The sequence below is a fragment of the Salvelinus namaycush genome, unplaced genomic scaffold (genome assembly GCF_016432855.1).
Source record: "Salvelinus namaycush isolate Seneca unplaced genomic scaffold, SaNama_1.0 Scaffold419, whole genome shotgun sequence".
Lineage (NCBI taxonomy): Eukaryota > Metazoa > Chordata > Actinopteri > Salmoniformes > Salmonidae > Salvelinus > Salvelinus namaycush.
In genome coordinates this window covers 103,715-129,845 of record NW_024061108.1, presented here as the reverse complement: position 1 = coordinate 129,845, position 26,131 = coordinate 103,715, and the positions used below count along the sequence as shown (strand labels likewise).

At 44.2% G+C, this 26,131-nt stretch overlaps 1 protein-coding gene across 5 annotated transcripts; it reads left to right on the top strand.

Moving 5' to 3' along the window:
* The first annotated feature begins 1,249 nt into the window (after positions 1 to 1,249).
* LOC120041219 (uncharacterized protein DDB_G0274353-like) lies at positions 1,250 to 25,660 on the top strand. 5 transcript variants are annotated; one of them, XM_038986153.1, is made up of 4 exons: positions 1,250 to 1,374; positions 2,211 to 2,580; positions 8,805 to 8,848; positions 10,293 to 11,344. In XM_038986153.1, the coding sequence occupies exons 2-4, from the start codon at positions 2,571 to 2,573 to the stop codon at positions 11,115 to 11,117; spliced, it is 879 nt and encodes a 292-aa protein (XP_038842081.1). In that variant the 5' UTR covers positions 1,250 to 1,374; positions 2,211 to 2,570; the 3' UTR covers positions 11,118 to 11,344. The 5 variants fall into 5 exon arrangements, with proteins under 5 accessions (XP_038842081.1, XP_038842080.1, XP_038842079.1 ...); XM_038986152.1 differs by lacking the exon at positions 1,250 to 1,374 and having other exon boundaries at positions 2,143 to 2,580; XM_038986151.1 differs by lacking the exons at positions 1,250 to 1,374; positions 2,211 to 2,580 and adding an exon at positions 24,739 to 25,660 and having other exon boundaries at positions 8,450 to 8,848; positions 10,293 to 10,413.
* The last annotated feature ends 471 nt before the right edge of the window (positions 25,661 to 26,131 follow it).

Genomic DNA, 26,131 nt, shown 5'->3' with positions numbered 1-26,131 from the left:
CAGGAGTCTTATGGCTTGGGGGTAGAAGCTGTTAAGAAGCCTCTTGGACCTAAACTTGGTGCTCCGGTACCGCTTGCCATGTGGTAGCAGAACGAACAGTCTATGACTGGGGTGGCTGGAGTCTTTGACAATTTGTAGGGCCTTCCTCTGACACTGTCTGGCATAGAGGTCCTGGACGGCAGGAAACCTGGACCGTACGCACAACCCTCTGTTGTGCCTTGCGGTCGGAGGCCAAGCAGTTGCCATACCAGGCAGTGATGCAACCCGTCAGGATGCTCTCGATGGTGCAGCTGTAGAACATTTTGAGGATCTGAGGACCCACGCCAAATCTTTTCAGTCTCCTGAGGGGGAATAGGCTTTGTCTTGCCCTCTTCACGACTGTCTTGGTGTGTTTTGGACCATGATAGTTTGTTGGTGATGTGAACATCAAGGAACTTGAAGCTCTCAACCTGCTCCACTACAGCCCTGTCGATGAGAATGGGGGCGTGCTCGGTGCTCCTTTTCCTATAGTCCACAATCATCTCCTTTGTCTGGATCATGTTGGGGGAGAGGTTATTATCCTGGCACCACCCGGCCAGGTCTCTGACCTCCTCCCTATAGGCTGTCTCATCGTTGTCGGTGATCAGGCCTACCACTGTTGTGTCGTCTGCAAACGTAATGATGGGGTTGGAGTTGTGCCTGGCCGTGCAGTCATGAGTGAACAGGAGGTGACTGAGCACACACCCCTGAGGCGCCCCGTGTTGAGGATCAGCGTGGCGGATGTGTTGTTACCTACCCTTACCACCTGGGGGCAGCCCGTCAGGAAGTCCAGGATCCAGTTGCGGTGGGAGGTGTTTAGTCCCAGGGTCCTAAGCTTATTGATGATCTTTGAGGGCCCTATGGAGTTGAACGCCGAGCTGTAGTCAACAAACAGCATTATCACACAGCTGTTCATTTTGTCCAGGTGGGAAATGGCATAAATAATACAATGGTCATAAAGTGTACAACACAAGCAGAGAAGAAGTCTAAGAACATTGGAATCATTGTGAATGCAGCTGAACGTTTTTGGGGGTCTTCCTGATTTCCTCGGTGCAAGAAATCCTGTCGGTGAATGTAGCCCCATCACAGGCCCCTGAGCCGGTGTAGGGATGTATTTTGGACTGGACTGTGATTGAAGACGTATGATGGTTTTTTTAGTTGACGTGTTTTATTTTGTATGATATCGTTTTACCTCTTATCCGGAATATTTTGTTTACGTTTCTTTTTTAATACCTCGTCCAGCTGGTGGCGGTAATGCACCTTAACATTGGATGTCAACCGCCGTTAAACTCCATCGAAGAAGAAGACACTTTCCCCTCATCGGATCATTGTTTAAATCACAAGGAGAGTTACAGAGTAAGTATCTTTTATAAGGTTGAATGAAATGGATTGTAATCTTATTGCTACATCTGTGAAGTTGTAAGAAGAATGGAAAAGTGAATTGAAAACATTATACAGTTCTATCTCTGCAGTCATCTACCTATGATACCCGTAGCATTGGTTTGGTATCGGTAACTACCGGTACAATCAGCGGCCACTTGTCTGCATTTTCAATACTATTTTTACAATCGTAGCTATTTTAATGCTACGCTTAGATTCGTGCTTTGTTGTAAGTTGTAAGACGTCTTTGAAGTTGTGAAATAGTGTTTACGTGATGCAGGCTACAGTACAGTAACTTTAGCATGCTACTGTACAGTAGTTTATTTTCGGTTCCAGTGTATAACAGTTTTATTCAACATGTATCAGTCATGGATTAGCTAATACATGTATTATGTTATCTAGTTTAATGGTGTGATAATCGGGATATTTGCCTTACAATTCAATCTACACATGAATATGGTTCTGCAATGTATTGCAATGTTAGGTAGGCTACTCAATTCCCTTGGCATTCTGTAAGCATGAATACTTTACAATAATGGAAGATATGCATTGTGTTAATCTTACTATTTGTCCATGTATTGAATGATACACAGCTTTCCATAAATGCAGTGTGGACTTTTTACAGATGAAACCCCTTCCATTATGACACTCCCTTCCTGTATCTGTCATAAAGGCCTATGCATTCTTTGTCCTTTAGTTACACAACTAAATCTAGTATCTGTCACGTACCTTTCATGCTGTAGATCTGCTCTCATGGTGCTGAGAATGCTTAGTACTGTATCTGTCACTTATGTATTCTCTGTATGTATTAGGTATGAACCCTTGGACATACAGGTACCTCCAGCGCTCCCTCCTGCCTCACGTTCGGCCCCTGTCCCTGGTGATCTACCCCAGGCCCCCTTGTATCCACCCCAGGCTTCTGAACTTGCCCCCGTGGGGTGAAGACCAGAAGAGGGTGATGTCCTTCCTGCCTCTCTCTCTCTCTCCCTTAAATGCAGCTGGTGATTCCAGAGAGCCGGCGGGCATCTCTCAACAAGAAGCAGCAGTGGATTGACCAGACGCTGTTTACCAGGAGCCTCCTACAGAGCTCACAGTTCATCGCTGTCCTTTCCCTGGTGGGGTGAAGACCAGAAGAGGGTGATGTCCTTCCTGTCTCCAAGGCTTGCCTCAGAATGTGCTGGGGTGAGTTTTTCTATAATAAATGAGCAGCTTAGAAATGGTCATTTAATATTTTCTTCTCTCATGATCTATCAATACCTCAGGATGCCACTGGGTAAACATTATCTAACTGATTAACTTTTCTGTGATGATATGTGGAAGAAGATGTGTCTGAAGTAATCAGAGGAACTGGCCTAGAGTTAGTCCTGTCTGGTATAATAGTGGTCAAGACTGGACAAGGAGGGTTGGATAAACTCCTCTGTATGAAGATGAGTCCTGTCTGGTATAATTAGTGGTCAAGACTGGACAAGGAGGGTTGGATAAACTCCTCTGTATGAAGATGAGTCCTGTCTGGTGTAATTAGTGGTCAAGACAGGAAAAGGAGGGTTGGATAAACTCCTCTGTATGTGGAACAGGTGTGACTATTTATCATGTGTAACAATCAAACCTCCCTATTGGCTGTGTGTTCCACATTCTAAAGTAGAACCATCATTTTACTTGCTGAAATATTGTCCAGAAATGACCTCATTGGACAGAAAGGGGAACTCCTCCCCACACGCATGTTGAACAAATATAATGTTTCCCTGAAACAAAGGATTCCTGTAGTTTCATGAAATATGAAACTGATTCATAGTATATCATATGTCATACAAGCCAACATTCAAGGCAACACTACATGTAAACAGTTAGCAAATAAACGTCCACACCTTTAAATCACAACTACAAAGGTCATTTTACATGAAGTAAATAGTAATTAAGTAAAATTGTGTGACCTGCTTCAGCTGTTTAACATTTTTATGGTGATTGAAGAAGTTAGAAATGTTTTACTGAAGTGAAGCAGTCATTTTAAATATTATCCATGAAGGTAAGGTAGACTGGGGAACAAAGTAACACAGGGTCAGTTGTAACAGATAAATTAGTCCAATTAGAAACCAGGTAAAAATCTCTTATTCAATGTAATAATGGTTGGTTAGTGTCTCTACATGACCAAGAGGTTTTGTTTAAATCCATTGATGACTTTTAGTTTTATTGAAGAAGAAAAAGGGTTTTGAGGCCCTGAAGTAAATATACTTGCTGCTTCTCTTTTTGTTAAATTATTGACCTGTGGAACATTCACCTACTGGGTCAATTGTAACATTTAATTCCCACCACTTGGTTGAATTGTAAATGACTGGTACTTCCTAGGAACATACTTAGTGTGTAATGGTAGCTGAGATATGTTGTTTGTATAAAAATATTATTAATCTAACTTAAATAATATTTCCCTAATAAACTAAAGTCTAAAAGTGTTAGTTTGTTCCCCAGTCTCCTCTACTCTTACTGAGAAAAGGCCTCAACTGAAGAATCTACAGCTGCTGAGTCTGAGGTGTTAATCAGTCCAGTGCTGCTCTGACCACAGTGTTGTTAGGAACCACATTTTCTAACTCTACATACACAGCCTTGTGTCAGCTCTTACTGTGACCTACTTTAGTTACTGGAAATAAACTCAGCAGTGGTCAGACCACAGAATATGCTGTTAGGTTCTATTACTAGAGTGAGAACTTGAACCAAACCAAGTTTATTCTTCCCAGAGGGTCAAACCAGCTGCATTAGACACAGACATGGTTTCCCCTGGGGTAGTATACAGTCTTGGCCAAATGTTTTGGGAATGACACAAATATTAATTTCCACAAGGTTTGCTGCTTCAGTGTCTTTAGATATTGTTGTCAGATGTTACTATGGAATAATGAAGTATAATTACAAGCATTTCATTAGTGTCAAAGGCTTTTATTGACAATTACATGAAGTTGATGCAAAGAGTCAATATTTGCAATATTTGACCCTTTTTTTCAAGACCTCTGCAATCTGCCCTGACATGCTGTCAGTTAACTTCTGGGCCATTCTTGGATAATCAATGCTTGGAGTTTGTCAGAATTTGTGGGTTTTTGTTTGTCCACCCGCCTCTTGAGGATTGACCACAAATTCTTAGTGGGATTAAGGTCTGGGGAGTTTCCTGGCCATGGACCCAAAATATCGATGTTTTGTTCCCCGAGCCACTCAGTTATCACTTTTGCCTTATGGCAAGGTGCTCCATCATGCTGGAAAAGGCATTGTTCATCACCAAACTGTTCCTGGATGGTTGGGAGAAGTTGCTATCGGAGGATGTGTTGGTACCATTCTTTATTCATGGCTGTGTTCTTAGGCAAAATTGTGAGTGAGCCCACTCCCTTGGCTGGGAAGCAACCCCACACATGAATGGTCTCAGGATGCTTTACTGTTGGCATGACACAGGACTGATGGTAGCGCTCACCTTGTCTTCTCCGGACAAGCTTTTGTCCGGATGCCCCAAACAATCGGAAAGGGGATTCATCAGAGAAAATGACTTTACCCCAGTCCTCAGCAGTCCAATCCCTGTACCTTTTGCAGAATATCAGTCTGTCCCCGATGTTTTTCCAGGAGAGAAGTGGCTTCTTTGCTGCCCTTCTTGACACCAGGCCATCCTCCAAAAGTCTTCGCTTCACTGCGCGTGCAGATGCACTCACACCTGCCTGCTGCCATTCCTGAGCAAGCTCTGTACTGGTGGTGCCCCGATCCCGCAGCTGAATCAACTTTAGAAGATGGTCCTGGCGCTTGCTGGACTTTCTTGGGCGCCCTGAAGCCTTCTTCACAACAATTGAACCGCTCTCCTTGAAGTTCTTGATGATCCGATAAATGGTTGATTTAGGTGCAATCTTACTGGCAGCAATATCTGTCACGTCCGTCGTCCTCCTCATCTGAGGATGAGTAGTAAGAAGGATCGGAGGACCAATGCGCAGCGTGATATGAATACATGGTTACTTTTATTAACGAATAACACTGAATAACCATACAAAACAATAAACGGACAAGCGAACGAAAACGCAACAGTCCCGTATGGTGACATACACAAAGACACAGAAACAGGAACAATCACCCACAACCCACAATACAAAACAGGCTACCTAAATATGGTTCCCAATCAGAGACAACGACTAACACCTGCCTCTGATTGAGAACCATATCAGGCCAAACACAGAAACAGACAAACTAGACATACAACATAGAATGCCCACTCAGATCACACCATGACCAAACAAAACATAGATACATACAAAGCAAACTATGGTCAGGGCGTGACAATATCCTTGCCCGTGAAGCCCTTTTTGTGCAAAGCAATGATGACGGCACGTGTTTCCTTGCAGGTAACCATGGTTGACAGAGGAAGAACAATGATTCCAAGCACCACCCTCCTTTTGAATCTTCGTCTGTTATTCAAACTCAATCAGCATGACAGAGTGATCTCCAGCCTTGTCCTCGTCAACACTCACACCCATGTTAATGAGAGAATCACTGACATGATGTCAGCTGGTCCTTTTGTGGCAGGGCTGAAATGCAGTGGAAATGTTTTTTGAGGAATCAGTTCGTTTGCATGGCAAAGAGGGACTTTGCAAATAATTGCAATTCATCTGATCACTCTTCATAACATTCTGGAGTATATGCAAATTGCCATCATACAAATTCGCTATTACATGTGCTAATTTTGTTAACATTCTGATAGACACCCAATGGGTTTATACTAAGCTGGTAATACAGTAAATCCCAAGATAGAGAACACTAGTCTGTGTGTGCGCGTGCTGGCCCTCCAGTTGTCAGCATGCCCTGCAGTGCAAAAGGTAATAATGGTAAGAGAGGGATTCTCACCTACTGTACTCCACACACTTCATTGACCCAGGTCCTGGCCATTGTGCCAAAGTGAGTCAAACGGTACCAGGTACTATGGAGAAACCTTGACCTGCAGTTGCCCGTGTGTGTGTTTCCACCAGAGAGAGTGAGTGTGTTTGTGTTCACTGCATTGACTCCTTGCTGCCCTCCTGGGCGAGGTCCTTCCTTAGTTTTGTTCCATTGGAAAACCAACACTCCGTTTGTGGGGGTTGTGCGTGTGTGTGTGTGTGTGTGGTTTTCCATAGAAAAACCAACACTCTTCTCCAATAAAGCTTGTCACTGTTTGAAGTGTTTCCACTGTCATACTAGTGTATGTGTGTGTGGAGTCATGCAGAGGGTCTTTGATGTGCTCTAATTGGCCCAGTGTGTCAGGGCACCACAGCAATAGAACAGAGCCACAGGAAATGCACCATTATCACAGGAATACACTTCCTGTGACCTGCCTTCAGCAGCCAGCCAGGACCATTTCAGCGCACCTTCTGAAACAGGGAAGTAGGCTACTGGGTACTGTTCATTAGGGCATGCTGTAGCAAAACCTTTTTACATAGGTGGCGGGTGGCGCAGTGGTCTAGTGGCCACCAGAGTCTCTGGGTTCGCGCCCAGGCTGGGCTGGGTTCGCGCCCAGGCTCTGTCGCAGCCGGCCGCAACCGGGAGATCCGTGGGGCGACGCACAATTGGCATAGCGTCGTCCGGGTTAGGGAGGGTTTGGCCGGTAGGGAGGGTTTGGCCGGTAGGGATATCCTTGTCTCAGTATGTAAAAAATGTAATAAAATGTATGCACTCTACTGTAAGTCGCTCTGGATAAGAGCGTCTGCTAAATGACTAAAATGTAATATGTAAATGTATACAAGCTGAGGCAGCAGACTTTGTGACAATTAATATTTGTGTCATTCTCAAAACTTTTGGCCACAACTGTATACCCCATTCTGGGTGGAGTCTCCTCCTCATCACTACACATTACATCATTATTTCTAGGCAGGGAGCTGAGTGATATGAGCCTTAAACGGTTCCTCCCCTTATCAGTACTGCCTCATGTGACCATGTTTCCCTGCATTCAGCCCCTCCCAAGCATCATTATGGCTCCCCTCATGCCTCCATTATACCTAATGATTCCTAATAATTACAGCTCAGAAACCAAACCTACACCAACATAAACACCAATAAATGAAACATCCATTATTGCCATCTTCTGGTTTCCATTAAATGTGTTAGAGGCCAAATCAGAGGTGGAAATGTGATTGACATTTGATATCTTCCTCCGTTTCATTCAGTTGGACACATTTTCCTCCGTTTCATTCAGTTGGACACATCTTCCTCCGTTTCATTCAGTTGGACACATCTTCCTCCATTTCATTCAGTTGGACACATCTTCCTCCATTTCATTTAGTTGGACACATCTTCCTCCATTTCATTCCGTTGGACACATCTTCCTCCGTTTCATTCAGTTGGACACATCTTCCTCCATTTCATTTAGTTGGACACATCTTCCTCCATTTCATTCAGTTGGACACATCTTCCTCCGTTTCATTCAGTTGGACACATCTTCCTCCGTTTCATTCCGTTGGACACATTTTCCTCCGTTTCATTCAGTTGGACACCTCTTCCTCCGTTTCATTCAGTTGGACACATCTTCCTCCGTTTCATTCAGTTGGACACATCTTCCTCCGTTTCATTCAGTTGGACACATCTTCCTCCGTTTCATTCAGTTGGACACATCTTCCTCCATTATATTCAGTTGGACACATCTTCCTCCGTTTCATTCAGTTGGACACATCTTCCTCCGTTTCATTCAGTTGTAATCATATCTGTAATGTATGTGAGGCCTTTGAGACTTCATACTAAATACGTTGACTTGCTGGTCAAGGGAAATGCAAGTTTACTTAATTGAGTTGCTGAGTCAGAGACGCTAAGCCTTGTGGGATATTAATGAATGTGATCTCAGCAACCGTAATTCCAGAACAGTCCCACTGTTGTAATTGTGTGATGTGTATCTTCTGACAGACTCTATGCTGAGTAAAGTCATGTTTTTATCCTAAAACGTTGTTCTACCAGAACCAAAGTGTGGATGCAGTCACTATTTAGAGCAGTCTAATCTCATTAACCCAGAACTATAGTCTTGTGTGATTAAGTTCTGGGTCCATACGTGTTAGAAACTACAGTAGGTGAGTCACATGTTATTTGTTACAGCAGTTTCCATGGAAACGTACAGAGGAGTTTATGCAAATCAACCCTTTCTGTCTTGACATCTGAAGGAGGAGTCTCTGAAAACCTATTTAAAGCAGTCTGTCCTGACTCAGCTCAACAGTCTCCAGTCTACCAGCTGGTCTCTGTTATAACTATTTAAATCAGTCTGTCCTGACTCAGCTCAGCAATCTACAGTCTACCAACTGGTCTCTGAAAACATACTGGTCTCTGTAACTTCATCTTTGTCTCTGTGGAGTACAGTCTTCAGGTGATGATGGGGGTATTGAATCATCTCTCTACTCTCCTCCTTCTCTCTCTCCTTCCTCCTGCTCTCTCTCATGTAGTGGAGAAGTTCAGTGACGTTCCACAGTGCAAGGAGTTCTTGCAGGTAGGACTAATGTTTTGTCATATAACATAACATGTGTATTTGTTTACTGGTATAAATCACAGACAGTTATGTTACCTAGTCAGTCCTGGATGATAGAGCCCCAGGTAGGACTAATGTTTGTCATATAACATAACATGTGTATTTGTTTACTGGTATATATCACAGACAGTTATGTTACCTAGTCAGTCCTGGATGATGGAGCCCCAGGTAGTTCTAATCTCTATTCATTCAACATGTGTATTTATTTACTGCTATAGACATACAGTACCTTTGGTGCAAACACTTTGAGCTTAAGTCTGGATTATTAATGTATAAACTTGTTTAAAAAAAAAACTTGTTAAAGAGTTTTAATGTATAAACTAGTTAAAGAGTTGTAATGTCTAAACTAGTTAAAGAGTTGTAATGTCTAAACTAGTTAAAGAGTTGTAATGTCTAAACTAGTTAAAGAGTTGTAATGTCTAAACTAGTTAAAGAGTTGTAATGTCTGAACTAGTTAAAGAGTTGTAATGTCTAAACTAGTTAAAGAGTTGTAATGTCTGAACTAGTTAAAGAGTTGTAATGTCTAAACTTGTTAAAGAGTTGTAATGTCTAAACTAGTTAAAGAGTTGTAATGTCTAAACTAGTTAAAGAGTTGTAATGTCTAAACTAGTTAAAGAGTTGTAATGTCTAAACTAGTTAAAGAGTTGTAATGTCTAAACTAGTTAAAGAGTTGTAATGTCTAAACTTGTTAAAAAGTTTTAATGTCTGAACTTGTTAAAGAGTTGTAATGTCTAAACGAGTTAAAGAGTTGTAATGTCTAAACTAGTTAAAGAGTTGTAATGTCTAAACTAGTTAGAGTTGTAATGTCTAAACTAGTTAAAGAGTTGTAATGTCTAAACTAGTTAAAGAGTTGTAATGTCTAAACAAGTTAAAGAGTTTTAATGTCTAAACTAGTTAGAGTTTTAATGTCTAAACTAGTTAAAGAGTTGTAATGTCTAAACTTGTTAAAGAGTTGTAATGTCTAAACTAGTTAAAGAGTTGTCATGTCTGAACTAGTTAAAGAGTTTTAATGTCTAAACTAGTTAAAGAGTTTTAATGTCTAAACTAGTTAAAGAGTTGTAATGTCTGACTGATGTTTCTGCAGCTTGAATATAAAAGAGATGAAACCCAACATGAGGTGAAGGTGCTTAATAATAATATAGATATAGGAGTCAACCATCAGGCTACATAAATAACGACCTGGGTCTGGACAGAGGCCACCTTTTCCCATGTTCGTATGCACCTGACGATGATACAATGAGGTCCACTTTCACCCTGACAAACGCCGTTCCCCAGGCAAGTTCTTTCAACGGGGGCAGCTGGAGTACAATGGATTGTGACCCCCCGCCCCCCCCCCCCCCCCAATAAAATAGAGGTTACTGTACAGAAAACTTGTTAATGAATATATGACTGTTGTTTCCTTCAGCTCGACAACAACAACAACCATGAAATGCAGGTGGATCATCCATACCAGGCTGGGAACTCCGACTATAATAACTCAATACCAAGTAAAGGGGTGAACAGAAGTCACCTCTTCCCAAGTTCACATGCTCATGACCTTGATACTCAGAAGTCCACCTTTACCCTGACCAACATCGTTCCCCAGGTGGTGTCCTTCAACGATGGCAGCTGGAAGACAATGGAGAGAAATGTCAGAGAAGCTCTTATGAAGGACTGTATTAATAACAACGGGAATATAGAAGCCTATGTGGTGACTGGAGCAGTTCCCAACAACAACAACAACAACAACAACAACAAACTGAACCACAGAGTGAACATCACAGATCTCCTGTGGACAACCTTCTGCTGTGAATACAACCTGGGAGAGAACCAAAAGGAGGACCAGAAGAAAACATTGCCATCAAAAACCTTGGCAGAACTGTTTGACAAGCTGAACCAGGGTTATGATGATGGTGTCCAGCTGTTCCCAGATCAGACCTCAAAAACCTTGGCAGAACTGTTTGACAAACTGAACAAGCAGTATGGTGATGGTGTCCAGGTGATCCCAGATCAGACCTCAAATACCTTGGCAGGGTTGTATGACATGCTGAACGAGCGTTATGGTGGTGGTGTCCAGCTGTTCCCAGATCAGTGTCTAAATGTTGATACTCCGAGAGCGCTTCCCCTCAAGGTTGGGGGGGATGAACATGATCATTGTGTCTATGATGATGACTGTGTCTGTTCCTCTGTGGGGGTCAAAGGTTATTACCTACCTGTTGTATTTGTTTCTGTGCTGGTGATGATGATGTAGTGACATAACCACCAGGAACCTGTGACATCATCAGGTCAAGCAGGTAATAATGGACCTGGTTTAGTCTGACCTGAGATTCACGCTGTGATCAACATTCACTATTAATGACAATACTTTCTGAACTATTAGCACAGTAGACTACTGACCTGACCTGCTTTAGTAGACTACTGACCTGACCTGCTTTAGTAGACTACTGACCTGACCTGCTTTAGTAGACTACTGACCTGACCTGCTTTAGTAGACTACTGACCTGACCTGCTTTAGTAGACTACTGACCTGACCTGCTTTAGTAGACTACTGACCTGACCTGCTTTAGTAGACTACTGACCTGACCTGCTTTAGTAGACTACTGACCTGCTTTAGTAGACAACTGACCTGACCTGCTTTAGTAGACTACTGACCTGCTTTAGTAGACTACTGACCTGCTTTAGTAGACTACTGACCTGACCTGCTCTAGTAGACTACTGACCTGACCTGCTTTAGTAGACTACTGACCTGACCTGCTTTAGTAAACTACTGACCTGACCTGACCTGCTTTAGTAGACTACTGACCTGACCTGCTCTAGTAGACTACTGACCTGACCTGCTTTAGTAGACTACTGACCTGACCTGCTTTAGTAGACTACTGACCTGACCTGCTCTAGTAGACTACTGACCTGACCTGCTGTAGTAGACTACTGACCTGACCTGCTTTAGTAGACTACTGACCTGACCTGCTTCAGTAGACTACTGACCTGACCTGCTTTAGTAGACTACTGACCTGACCTGCTTTAGTAGACTACTGACCTGACCTGCTTTAGTAGACTACTGACCTGACCTGCTTTAGTAGACTACTGACCTGACCTGCTTTAGTAGACTACTGACCTGACCTGCTTTAGTAGACTACTGACCTGCTTTAGTAGACTACTGACCTGCTTTAGTAGACTACTGACCTGACCTGCTTTAGTAGACTACTGACCTGACCTGCTTTAGTAGACTACTGACCTGACCTGCTTTAGTAGACTACTGACCTGACCTGCTTTAGTAGACTACTGACCTGCTTTAGTAGACTACTGACCTGCTTTAGTAGACTACTGACCTGACCTGCTTTAGTAGACTACTAACCTTACCTGCTTTAGTAGACTACTGACCTGACCTGCTTTAGTAGACTACTGACCTGACCTGCTTTAGTAGACTACTGACCTGACCTGCTGTAGTAGACAACTGACCTGACCTGCTGTAGTAGACTACTGACCTGACCTGCTTTAGTAGACTACTGACCTGACCTGCTGTAGTAGACTACTGACCTGACCTGCTTTAGTAGACTACTGACCTGCTGTAGTAGACTACTGACCTGACCTGCTTTAGTAGACTACTGACCTGCTTTAGTAGACTACTGACCTGCTGTAGTAGACTACTGACCTGACCTGCTTTAGTAGACTACTGACCTGCTTTAGTAGACTACTGACCTGACCTGCTTTAGTAGACTACTGACCAGCTTTAGTAGACTACTGACCTGCTGTAGTAGACTACTGACCTGCTTTAGTAGACTACTGACCTGCTTTAGTAGACTACTGACCTGCTTTAGTAGACTACTGACCTGACCTGCTTTAGTAGACTACTGACCTGACCTGCTTTAGTAGACTACTGACCTGCTTTAGTAGACTACTGACCTGGCCTGCTTTAGTAGACTACTGACCTGCTTTAGTAGACTACTGACCTGCTTCAGTAGATTCACTCTGTATATTGCTTCTACACCTGCATTGCTTGCTGTTTGGGGTTTTAGGCTGGGTTTCTGTACAGCACTTCGAGATATTAGCTGATGTACGAAGGGCTATATAAAATAAACTTGATTTGATTTGATGATTTGATATATTATTTGTAAGTCTTTTTCTCTTGTTAAAGGGTCAATCTGTGATTGTTGTATCCATTTGGACTTTTAAATGAATGATTTGTACCCATTGATTCTTAAAGATATAACCCAGTAGCTGATTTGGTTTTGAGTGTTGAGATTAGATTTGACCTGATCTGAAATTCAAGCTGTGATCGACATCATACGTGATAATTCAATAACATATATCATGTTAATCTCAGGATCAACTTCCTACAAAATGTATTTTGAAACAAATATCTGAAATATTTACTGCTTAACCTAGACTCACTTTGCATATGATTACAATGTTATTATAACATTTATATTTCATCCTTCTTATTAAAAATAAGTAAATAACATTTGAATGTGTTGTGAAAAGAGAATATACCTTCTGCTACCCTGGTAATGAGGATCAGCTCTGTCAGCAGCAGGTAGTGGACATTAACCTGCTACCCTGGTAGTGAGGATCAGCTCTGTCAGCAGCAGGTAGTGGATATTAACATGCTACCCTGGTAGTGAGGATCTGCTCTGTCAGCAGCAGGTAGTGGACATTAACCTGCTACCCTGGTAGTGAGGATCGGCTCTGTCAGCAGCAGGTAGTGGACATTAACCTGCTACCCTGGCAGTGAGGATCGTCTCTGTCAGCAGCAGGTAGTGGACATTAACCTGCTACCCTGGTAGTGAGGATCGTCTCTGTCAGCAGCAGGTAGTGGACATTAACCTGCTACCCTGGTAGTGAGGATCAGCTCTGTCAGCAGCAGGTAGTGGACATTAACCTGCTACCCTGGTAGTGAGGATCAGCTCTGTCAGCAGCAGGTAGTGGACATTAACCTGCTACCCTGGCAGTGAGGATCAGCTCTGTCAGCAGCAGGTAGTGGACATTAACCTGCTACCCTGGTAGTGAGGATCAGCTCTGTCAGCAGCAGGTAGTGGACATTAACCTGCTACCCTGGTAGTGAGGATCAGCTCTGTCAGCAGCAGGTAGTGGACATTAACCAGCTACCCTGGTAGTGAGGACCAGCTCTGTCAGCAGCAGGTAGTGGACATTAACCTGCTACCCTGGTAGTGAGGATCAGCTCTGTCAGCAGCAGGTAGTGGACATTAACCTGCTACCCTGGTAGTGAGGATCAGCTCTGTCAGCAGCAGGTAGTGGACATTAACCTGCTACCCTGGTAGTGAGGATCAGCTCTGTCAGCAGCAGGTAGTGGACATTAACCTGCTACCCTGGTAGTGAGGATCAGCTCTGTCAGCAGCAGGTAGTGGACATTAACCTGCTACCCTGGTAGTGAGGATCAGCTCTGTCAGCAGCAGGTAGTGGACATTAACCTGCTACCCTGGTAGTGAGGATCAGCTCTGTCAGCAGCAGGTAGTGGACATTAACCTGCTACCCTGGTAGTGAGGATCAGCTCTGTCAGCAGCAGGTAGTGGACATTAACCTGCTACCCTGGTAGTGAGGATCAGCTCTGTCAGCAGCAGGTAGTGGACATTAACCTGCTACCCTGGTAGTGAGGATCAGCTCTGTCAGCAGCAGGTAGTGGACATTAACCTGCTACCCTGGTAGTGAGCATCAGCTCTGTCAGCAGCAGGTAGTGGACATTAACCTGCTACCCTGGTAGTGAGGATCAGCTCTGTCAGCAGCAGGTAGTGGACATTAACCTGCTACCCTGGTAGTGAGGATCAGCTCTGTCAGCAGCAGGTAGTGGACATTAACCTGCTACCCTGGTAGTGAGGATCAGCTCTGTCAGCAGCAGGTAGTGGACATTAACCTGCTACCCTGGTAGTGAGGATCAGCTCTGTCAGCAGCAGGTAGTGGACATTAACCTGCTACCCTGGTAGTGAGGATCAGCTCTGTCAGCAGCAGGTAGTGGACATTAACCTGCTACCCTGGTAGTGAGGATCAGCTCTGTCAGCAGCAGGTAGTGGACATTAACCTGCTACCCTGGTAGTGAGCATCAGCTCTGTCAGCAGCAGGTAGTGGACATTAACCTGCTACCCTGGTAGTGAGGATCAGCTCTGTCAGCAGCAGGTAGTGGACATTAACCTGCTACCCTGGTAGTGAGGATCAGCTCTGTCAGCAGCAGGTAGTGGACATTAACCTGCTACCCTGGTAGTGAGGATCAGCTCTGTCAGCAGCAGGTAGTGGACATTAACCTGCTACCCTGGTAGTGAGGATCAGCTCTGTCAGCAGCAGGTAGTGGACATTAACCTGCTACCCTGGTAGTGAGGATCAGCTCTGTCAGCAGCAGGTAGTGGACATTAACCTTCTACCCTGGTAGTGAGGATCAGCTCTGTCAGCAGCAGGTAGTGGACATTAACCTGCTACCCTGGTAGTGAGGATCAGCTCTGTCAGCAGCAGGTAGTGGACATTAACCTGCTACCCTGGTAGTGAGGATCAGCTCTGTCAGCAGCAGGTAGTGGACATTAACCTGCTACCCTGGTAGTGAGGATCAGCTCTGTCTTTATGTCTTCCACTGAAGTGCAGAAACATCTATTTAATTTAGTTGTTGGTGGACAGCAGCTCAACAATTGGGGCTCTTTCTTGTCTTTGGACTTGGAACAAAAGGGGAATATTAAAATGTGTTTTTCCTGGTTCAAGTGAGGTTGAACAGGGATTGAAAATGTGATCATCGTTAGACAATATGAGTCTTGTTCAGTACACAAAGCAGGTCCCTAATCAATTGAACGTAATGATCAGATTTCAAGAATGTTTAGGTTAAAAACCAGCAATGACAAAGCAAGTTAGAATTTTGGCTTCCCATCCGTCTTTATATTTCACTCAATCTTTTCTCTTTCTCGGTTTCACTCAGTCAAATTGGGCTGTTTTTACACAGGCACCCCAATTCTGATATCTTTTGACCAATCACATCAGGTCTTTTCACATCTGCTCTTTTTGAGAGCTGATCTGATTGTTCAAAATACCAAATAGTGTTTTTAAAATATCAGAATTGGTCTGTCTGTGTAAACGCAGCTCTAGTGTCCTTCACACAGCTCACCAGGGGTACGTTCAGTTCGCTGGAACGTTTGCTACGTTGCGGAATGAGTTTTCTCAATGTTTTTGTACTTTCTTGAACAGACTTTGAGATAAATTTGCTCCGTTCGGTGGGTCTGCCTGGTGTGGCTTGAAGCATTGAGGGACGTATTTAAAGGGAGACTGCCTGGTGTGGCTTGAAGCATTGAGGGACGTATTTAAAGGGAGACTGCCTGGTGTGGCTTGAAGCATTGAGGGACGTATTTAAAGGGAGACTGCCTGGTGTGGCTTGAAGCATTGAGGGACGTATTTAAAGGGAGACTGCCTGGTGTGGCTTGAAGCATTGAGGGACGTATTTAAAGGGAGACTGCCTGGTGTGGCTTGAAGCATTGAGGGACGTATTTAAAGGGAGACTGCCTGGTGTGGCTTGAAGCATTGAATAACGTATTTAAAGGGAGTCTGCCTGGTGTGGCTTGAAGCATTGAGGGACGTATTTAAAGGGAGACTGCCTGGTGTGGCTTGAAGCATTGAGGGACGTATTTAAAAGGAGACTGCCTGGTGTGGCTTGAAGCATTGAATAACGTATTTAAAGGGAGTCTGCCTGGTGTGGCTTGAAGCATTGAATAACGTATTTAAAGGGAGTCTGCCTGGTGTGGCTTGAAGCATTGAGGGACGTATTTAAAGGGAGACTGCCTGGTGTGGCTTGAAGCATTGAGGGACGTATTTAAAGGGAGACTGCCTGGTGTGGCTTGAAGCATTGAGGGACGTATTTAAAGGGAGACTGCCTGGTGTGGCTTGAAGCATTGAGGGACGTATTTAAAGGGAGACTGCCTGGTGTGGCTTGAAGCATTGAGGGACGTATTTAAAGGGAGACTGCCTGGTGTGGCTTGAAGCATTGAGGGACGTATTTAAAGGGAGACTGCCTGGTGTGGCTTGAAGCATTGAATAACGTATTTAAAGGGAGTCTGCCTGGTGTGGCTTGAAGCATTGAGGGACGTATTTAAAGGGAGACTGCCTGGTGTGGCTTGAAGCATTGAGGGACGTATTTAAAAGGAGACTGCCTGGTGTGGCTTGAAGCATTGAATAACGTATTTAAAGGGAGTCTGCCTGGTGTGGCTTGAAGCATTGAATAACGTATTTAAAGGGAGTCTGCCTGGTGTGGCTTGATGCATTGAATAACGTATTTAAAGGGAGTCTGCCTGGTGTGGCTTGAAGCATTGAGGGACGTATTTAAAGGGAGACTGCCTGGTGTGGCTTGAAGCATTGAGGGACGTATTTAAAGGGAGACTGCCTGGTGTGGCTTGAAGCATTGAGGGACGTATTTAAAGGGAGACTGCCTGGTGTGGCTTGAAGCATTGAATAACGTATTTAAAGGGAGTCTGCCTGGTGTGGCTTGAAGCATTGAGGGACGTATTTAAAGGGAGACTGCCTGGTGTGGCTTGAAGCATTGAGGGACGTATTTAAAAGGAGACTGCCTGGTGTGGCTTGAAGCATTGAATAACATATTTAAAGGGAGTCTGCCTGGTGTGGCTTGAAGCATTGAATAACGTATTTAAAGGGAGTCTGCCTGGTGTGGCTTGAAGCATTGAGGGACGTATTTAAAGGGAGTCTGCCTGGTGTGGCTGGAAGCATTGAGGGACGTATTTAAAGGGAAACGGTGCATTTTGACCCCACGACCCAACCGCTCCCCGTTTCTTCAGCTGGTTATTCAGTACAGCACCATTTCTATTCAACTGAACGCTCCATTACGTTTTAATGTACTGAACATACTATTTAGTTTAATGTACTGAACATACTATTTAGTTTTAATGTACTGAACATACTATTTAGTTTAATGTACTGAACATACTATTTAGTTTTAATGTACTGAACATACTATTTAGTTTTAATGTACTGAACATACTATTTAGTTTAATGTACTGAACATACTATTTAGTTTAATGTACTGAACGCAGCCCTGCATTGTCTGGAATAATAACCATTCTTAGTATCTGTGTCCCAAATGGCACCCTATTCCTTATGTAGTGCAGGTCCTGGTCTAAAGTAGTGCACTACATAGGGAATAATGGTCAAATATGCCCTGGTCTAAAGTAGTGCACTACATGGGGAATAGGGTTCAAATAGGTCCTGGTCTAAAGTAGTGCACTACATAGGGAATAATGGTCAAATAGGCCCTGGTCTAAAGTAGTGCACTACATAGGGAATAATGGTCAAATAGGTCCTGGTCTAAAGTAGTGCACTACATAGGAAATAATGGTCAAATAGGCCCTGGTCTAAAGTAGTGCACTACATAGGGAATAATGGTCAAATAGGCCCTGGTCTAAAGTAGGGAATAGGGTTCCATATGGGATGAAGCAATACATCACTGACCTGGGAGAAAACATGCCATGTTACCAATCTGTCACCAATCACTTTGCTGATCCATCAGAAACCAATAAATATCTCCAGGTCTGTTGAACAAAGTGATTTTCATTGTAACTGGAGTCATACTGACACACACACACACACACACACACACACACACACTGTCTGCAGTGATTGGCATTATAATGTAATTTATTTATGTATTTATTTTCTGTTGTACAGAGTTGTCTACTGTTGTCTGTCGCCCCCCAGTGGTTCTTTGTTGTAAGAAGTAACTTATTTCCGTCCCAAATGGGACCCTATTGTAGTGCACTATAAAGGGAATAGGGGACCATTAGGGACATATCTAACTGTAATATGTTGTTGCACTACTTCCTAATGATTAGCTCTGGTCCAGGGTGTGACGTGCATCTTGATGGTGCTGAACCGTCTTGATGGATATAACACCCTGGACCAGAGCTACCTAACAATACACAGCTGGATAATAAGTCCTGTTATCTGATATTCTGAATAATGTTGTATTTTATACGTTGTTAAACTGATAAAAAAGGAGAAACCCGCACACTGCTCTTGCTAGTATCACTGCTCTTTATTCAGCTTTCCGTATCGGCCTCAAGGCCTTCGTCAGAGCTTTGTGAGTGTTAGTCGTTTGCACCCTTATGTAGACATTGCATCGAATGGGGTTGGAGTCGAGGGGATATAAACATGTGTTACCAAATATAACAATGTGCATTTCATAAGTTTTCTAATAAAGTGTGTACATAAAACGTATTAAACACGTTCTGCCCCGGACCTGGACGTTCAGCCCCCCCCCCCCCCCCCCCCCCAATGTGTTTGGGTACATGTTTTTCTCAGCTTAACGTCGGAGGAACAGAACATAATAGCAGCCCAATTAATAGTCCTCTGCTACAAATTAAACACAATTTTGAACACATCTGGTTATTAGGGTATATAATCAGTTCAATGTCAGTAAAATAGCCTTGTATTTTCAATCTGATTACATTGATAAAATCACCAGTGGCCTGGTTGTTCTGCCACCCTAGGCGAGAAACTATAATTACATCTTAGACATCCTTATGGATCTAATCTTGGCACTTTCAAAAGTGACCTTTCCACCCAGACAGAGGCTCCACTGACGCAGAAAACTGTAAGCTTCAACCGCTGGCTTCTCGTCCCTTGTAAAACCCAACAACAGAAGTGCTTCACTAAAAGCTGCCTGGGTTTAAACAAATATATTCTCTTTTCAGAAAGAGAAAAGATCAATTAATAGGGACAGAATAGTAGAGTCAGTTTTTTTGTATCTCTTCGAATATTATAAGCTGCAGCTCAGCTTCAGATTGTCATAGAGAGGAATCAATATATCTCCATGTGCATCGGAGTCCCGTCTTTCTCGGCATTTCAGAGCTTGTTTCTACCATAAGACGTCACAGAGTTAAGCATTGTTCTAGAACGCTTGATATCATCTGGATACGTTTTATGTATTTATTTACAAATATTAAGAAAACAATAGATATCATTTTTGCTACGTGATACGTGATACCCTCAGTCAATTCGAGCCCTGGTTTCATACAAACACACCAAGCCCTTCCCAGACACGGAGGTATTTAATCAGAACCAAACACACCAAGCCCTTCCCAGACACGGAGGTATTAAATCAGAACCAAACACACCAAGCCCTTCCCAGACACGGAGGTATTTAATCAGAACCAAACACACCAAGCCCTTCTCAGACACGGAGGTATTTAACCAGAACCAAACACACCAAGCCCTTCTCAGACACGGAGGTATTTAATCAGAACCAAACACACCAAGCCCTTCCCAGACACGGAGGTATTTAATCAGAACCAAACACACCAAGCCCTTCTCAGACACGGAGGTATTTAATCAGAACCAAACACACCAAGCCCTTCCCAGACACGGAGGTATTTAATCAGAACCAAACACACCAAGCCCTTCCCAGACACGGAGGTATTTAATCAGAACCAAACACACCAAGCCCTTCCCAGACACGGAGGTATTTAATCAGAACCAAACACACCAAGCCCTTCCCAGACACGGAGGTATTTAATCAGAACCGAACACACCAAGCCCTTCCCAGACACGGAGGTATTTAATCAGAACCGAACACACCAAGCCCTTCCCAGACACGGAGGTATTTAATCAGAACCGAACACACCAAGCCCTTCCCAGACACGGAGGTATTTAATCAGAACCAAACACACCAAGCCCTTCCCAGACACGGAGGTATTTAATCAGAACCAAACACACCAAGCCCTTCCCAGACACGGAGGTATTTAATCAGAACCAAACACACCAAGCCCTTCCCAGACACGGAGGTATTTAATCAGAACCAAACACACCAAGCCCTTCTCAGACGCGGAGGTATTTAATCAGAACCAAACACACCAAGCCCTTCCCAGACACGGAGGTATTTAATCAGAACCAAACACACCAAGCCCTTCCCAGACACGGAGGTATTTAATCAGAACCAAACACACCAAGCCCTTCCCAGACACGGAGGTATTTAATCAGAACCAAACACACCAAGCCCTTCCCAGACACGGAGGTATTTAATCAGAACCGAATACACCAAGCCCTTCTCAGACACGGAGGTATTTAATCAGAACCAAACACACCAAGCCCTTCTCAGACACGGAGGTATTTAATCAGAACCAAACACACCAAGCCCTTCCCAGACACGGAGGTATTTAATCAGAACCAAACACACCAAGCCCTTCCCAGACACGGAGGTATTTAATCAGAACCGAATACACCAAGCCCTTCTCAGACACGGAGGTATTTAATCAGAACCAAACACACCAAGCCCTTCCCAGACACGGAGGTATTTAATCAGAACCAAACACACCAAGCCCTTCCCAGACACGGAGGTATTTAATCAGAACCAAACACACCAAGCCCTTCACAGACACGGAGGTATTTAATCAGAACCAAACACACCAAGCCCTTCCCAGACACGGAGGTATTTAATCAGAACCAAACACACCAAGCCCTTCCCAGACACGGAGGTATTTAATCAGAACCAAACACACCAAGCCCTTCCCAGACACGGAGGTATTTAATAAGAACCAAACACACCAAGCCCTTCCCAGACACGGAGGTATTTAATCAGAACCAAACACACCAAGCCCTTCACAGACACGGAGGTATTTAATCAGAACCAAACACACCAAGCCCTTCCCAGACACGGAGGTATTTAATCAGAACCAAACACACCAAGCCCTTCCCAGACACGGAGGTATTTAATCAGAACCAAACACACCAAGCCCTTCCCAGACACGGAGGTATTTAATCAGAACCAAACACACCAAGCCCTTCTCAGACACGGAGGTATTTAATCAGAACCAAACACACCAAGCCCTTCTCAGACACGGAGGTATTTAATCAGAACCAAACACACCAAGCCCTTCACAGACACGGAGGTATTTAATCAGAACCAAACACACCAAGCCCTTCTCAGACACGGAGGTATTTAATCAGAACCAAACACACCAAGCCCTTCCCAGACACGGAGGTATTTAATCAGAACCAAACACACCAAGCCCTTCCCAGACACGGAGGTATTTAATCAGAACCAAACACACCAAGCCCTTCCCAGACACGGAGGTATTTAATCAGAACCAAACACACCAAGCCCTTCCCAGACACGGAGGTATTTAATCAGAACCAAACACACCAAGCCCTTCCCAGACACGGAGGTATTTAATCAGAACCAAACACACCAAGCCCTTCCCAGACACGGAGGTATTTAATCAGAACCAAACACACCAAGCCCTTCCCAGACACGGAGGTATTTAATCAGAACCAAACACACCAAGCCCTTCTCAGACACGGAGGTATTTAATCAGAACCAAACACACCAAGCCCTTCCCAGACACGGAGGTATTTAATCAGAACCAAACACACCAAGCCCTTCCCAGACACGGAGGTATTTAATCAGAACCAAACACACCAAGCCCTTCCCAGACACGGAGGTATTTAATCAGAACCAAACACACCAAGCCCTTCCCAGACACGGAGGTATTTAATCAGAACCAAACACACCAAGCCCTTCCCAGACACGGAGGTATTTAATCTGAACCAAACACACCAAGCCCTTCCCAGACACGGAGGTATTTAATCAGAACCAAACACACCAAGCCCTTCCCAGACACGGAGGTATTTAATCAGAACCAAACACACCAAGCCCTTCCCAGACACGGAGGTATTTAATCAGAACCAAACACACCAAGCCCTTCACAGACACGGAGGTATTTAATCAGAACCAAACACACCAAGCCCTTCTCAGACACGGAGGTATTTAATCAGAACCAAACACACCAAGCCCTTCCCAGACACGGAGGTATTTAATCAGAACCAAACACACCAAGCCCTTCCCAGACACGGAGGTATTTAATCAGAACCAAACACACCAAGCCCTTCCCAGACACGGAGGTATTTAATCAGAACCAAACACACCAAGCCCTTCCCAGACACGGAGGTATTTAATCAGAACCAAACACACCAAGTCCTTCCCAGACACGGAGGTATTTAATCAGAACCAAACACACCAAGCCCTTCCCAGACACGGAGGTATTTAATCAGAACCAAACACACCAAGCCCTTCCCAGACACGGAGGTATTTAATCAGAACCAAACACACCAAGCCCTTCCCAGACACGGAGGTATTTAATCAGAACCAAACACACCAAGCCCTTCCCAGACACGGAGGTATTTAATCAGAACCAAACACACCAAGCCCTTCCCAGACACGGAGGTATTTAATCAGAACCGAACACACCAAGCCCTTCACAGACACGGAGGTATTTAATCAGAACCAAACACACCAAGCCCTTCCCAGACACGGAGGTATTTAATCAGTACATGCGACAGTATTTTAGTATTTGTCTATACCGACATCTATGGAGGATAATTGTGTCCGTCAAACAGGAAGTCTTACCACTTATTTACTGGAGGATGAAGAAATAAGCTCCAATGATCTGTGTAATTGTGTGTTTCTGACCGTTAACATGTTGGGTGGACGCGTGTACATATAGGAGGTTCCTGACCAGGCAGAAGGGAGTTTCACTTTAACCGCTGCATCGGAGAGTTACAATGTTGCTGTCACTATGTAACCTACTACCTACAGTAGGAAAACGAGTTTCTAATTAATAATATCACACCTGTTATCACACATGGTACGACCCCATAATTGTTACAATTACAATAAAAATAACACTTTTATATTACATATTTAACATATATTTTAATATTCCTGTAGAACTGTAAAACACAGTAAGATCATTTGAGCTTTGGAAACAAGCGCTTTCATAAATGCATGGTGGGCCTCGTTATAAATGGGTGGGCCTCGTTATAAATGGGTGGGCCTCGTTATAAATGGGTGGGCCTCGTTATAAATGGGTGGGTCTCGTTATAAATGGGTGGGCCTCGTTATAAATGGGTGGGCCTCGTTATAAATGGGTGGGCCTCGTTATAAATGGGTGGTGGGCCTCGTTATAAATGGGTGGTGGGCCTCGTTATAAATGGGTGGTGGGCCTCGTTATAAATGGGTGGGCCTCGTTATAAATGGGTGGGCCTCGTTCCGCTGGAGCAGTGTAAAATAAGCTTTCTGTCAATGACCCAGCCTTAACGACTTTCGTTTATTTCCATATTGAATGTGATTGTCCAACATCATCATGTATTTATTGTGTAGTGGCCTCTTTCCTCTGCTGTGGTGCTGCATTGCAGTCAGCGATGTTTTCTCTCTGTAGCTGTCCAGGGTCCTGAAATCAAATCATGTGAGTTTGCTTGGACACCAGCCTGATCTCCAGCTCCTTCCACCTCTGGAAACTATCTGGGTGGTCATGTGACTTCTCATGAGAGGCTGAGGAGGTGACACTGATTCTTCCAGTCCCTGGTTCCATCCCTGAACAGCGCAGGTTTGCACACGTGTGAAAAAAGTTTGCAACAAAAACAGAAGTCTGCATCGTTTTGCTTGGAAAAGACAAGCCTTGGTATCTCCACTCTCTCCCCGTTCGCCATCCTCCTATTGTAGTTGGCCACCAAAAACGTTCGTTGCCCCTCATCTCTTGGTAAATTCCCCTCCTTATCCTGATGTGGCCCATCCTGCGCTAACATATCCCGTAAAGATCCATTCATATATTCTGGCCACTCACCGGGATCTTCTATGTTTTTGTCTGAGAGTCGGATTTAGCAGCAGCACCACCACTGTCACCGTGGACGGGGAGCGACGAATCTGAGTCTGGGTCCAAGATAGTAGGGTCTTCACCGGCATTGTTTGGAGGTGTAGCTAGGCCTGGTGCGACCACCTGTTCTTGTCCAGACAGAGAGCTGTCATCATCGGTGGAAGTGCATGGCTCGGACTCCTCCGGTTTGTCCTCTTCGCTGCTAGAATCAGCTAACGGGGGCTCGTCGTTCACATGCTCATGACCTTGATACTCAGAAGTCCACCTTTACCCTGACCAACATCGTTCCCCAGGTGGTGTCCTTCAACGATGGCAGCTGGAAGGAAATGGAGAGAAATGTCAGAGAAGCTCTTATGAAGGACTGTATTAATAACAACGGGAATATAGAAGCCTATGTGGTGACTGGAGCAGTTCCCAACAACAACAACAACAACAAACTGAACCACAGAGTGAACATCACAGATCTCCTGTGGACAACCTTCTGCTGTGAATACAACCTGGGAGAGAACCAAAAGGAGGACCAGAAGAAAACATTGCCATCAAAAACCTTGGCAGAACTGTTTGACAAGCTGAACCAGGGTTATGATGATGGTGTCCAGCTGTTCCCAGATCAGACCTCAAAAACCTTGGCAGAACTGTTTGACAAACTGAACAAGCAGTATGGTGATGGTGTCCAGGTGATCCCAGATCAGACCTCAAATACCTTGGCAGGGTTGTATGACATGCTGAACGAGCGTTATGGTGGTGGTGTCCAGCTGTTCCCAGATCAGTGTCTAAATGTTGATACTCCGAGAGCGCTTCCCCTCAAGGTTGGGGGGGATGAACATGATCATTGTGTCTATGATGATGACTGTGTCTGTTCCTCTGTGGGGGTCAAAGGTTATTACCTACCTGTTGTATTTGTTTCTGTGCTGGTGATGATGATGTAGTGACATAACCACCAGGAACCTGTGACATCATCAGGTCAAGCAGGTAATAATGGACCTGGTTTAGTCTGACCTGAGATTCACGCTGTGATCAACATTCACTATTAATGACAATACTTTCTGAACTATTAGCACAGTAGACTACTGACCTGACCTGCTTTAGTAGACTACTGACCTGACCTGCTTTAGTAGACTACTGACCTGACCTGCTTTAGTAGACTACTGACCTGACCTGCTTTAGTAGACTACTGACCTGACCTGCTTTAGTAGACTACTGACCTGACCTGCTTTAGTAGACTACTGACCTGACCTGCTTTAGTAGACTACTGACCTGACCTGCTTTAGTAGACTACTGACCTGCTTTAGTAGACTACTGACCTGCTTTAGTAGACAACTGACCTGACCTGCTTTAGTAGACTACTGACCTGCTTTAGTAGACTACTGACCTGCTTTAGTAGACTACTGACCTGACCTGCTCTAGTAGACTACTGACCTGACCTGCTTTAGTAGACTACTGACCTGACCTGCTTTAGTAAACTACTGACCTGACCTGACCTGCTTTAGTAGACTACTGACCTGACCTGCTCTAGTAGACTACTGACCTGACCTGCTTTAGTAGACTACTGACCTGACCTGCTTTAGTAGACTACTGACCTGACCTGCTCTAGTAGACTACTGACCTGACCTGCTGTAGTAGACTA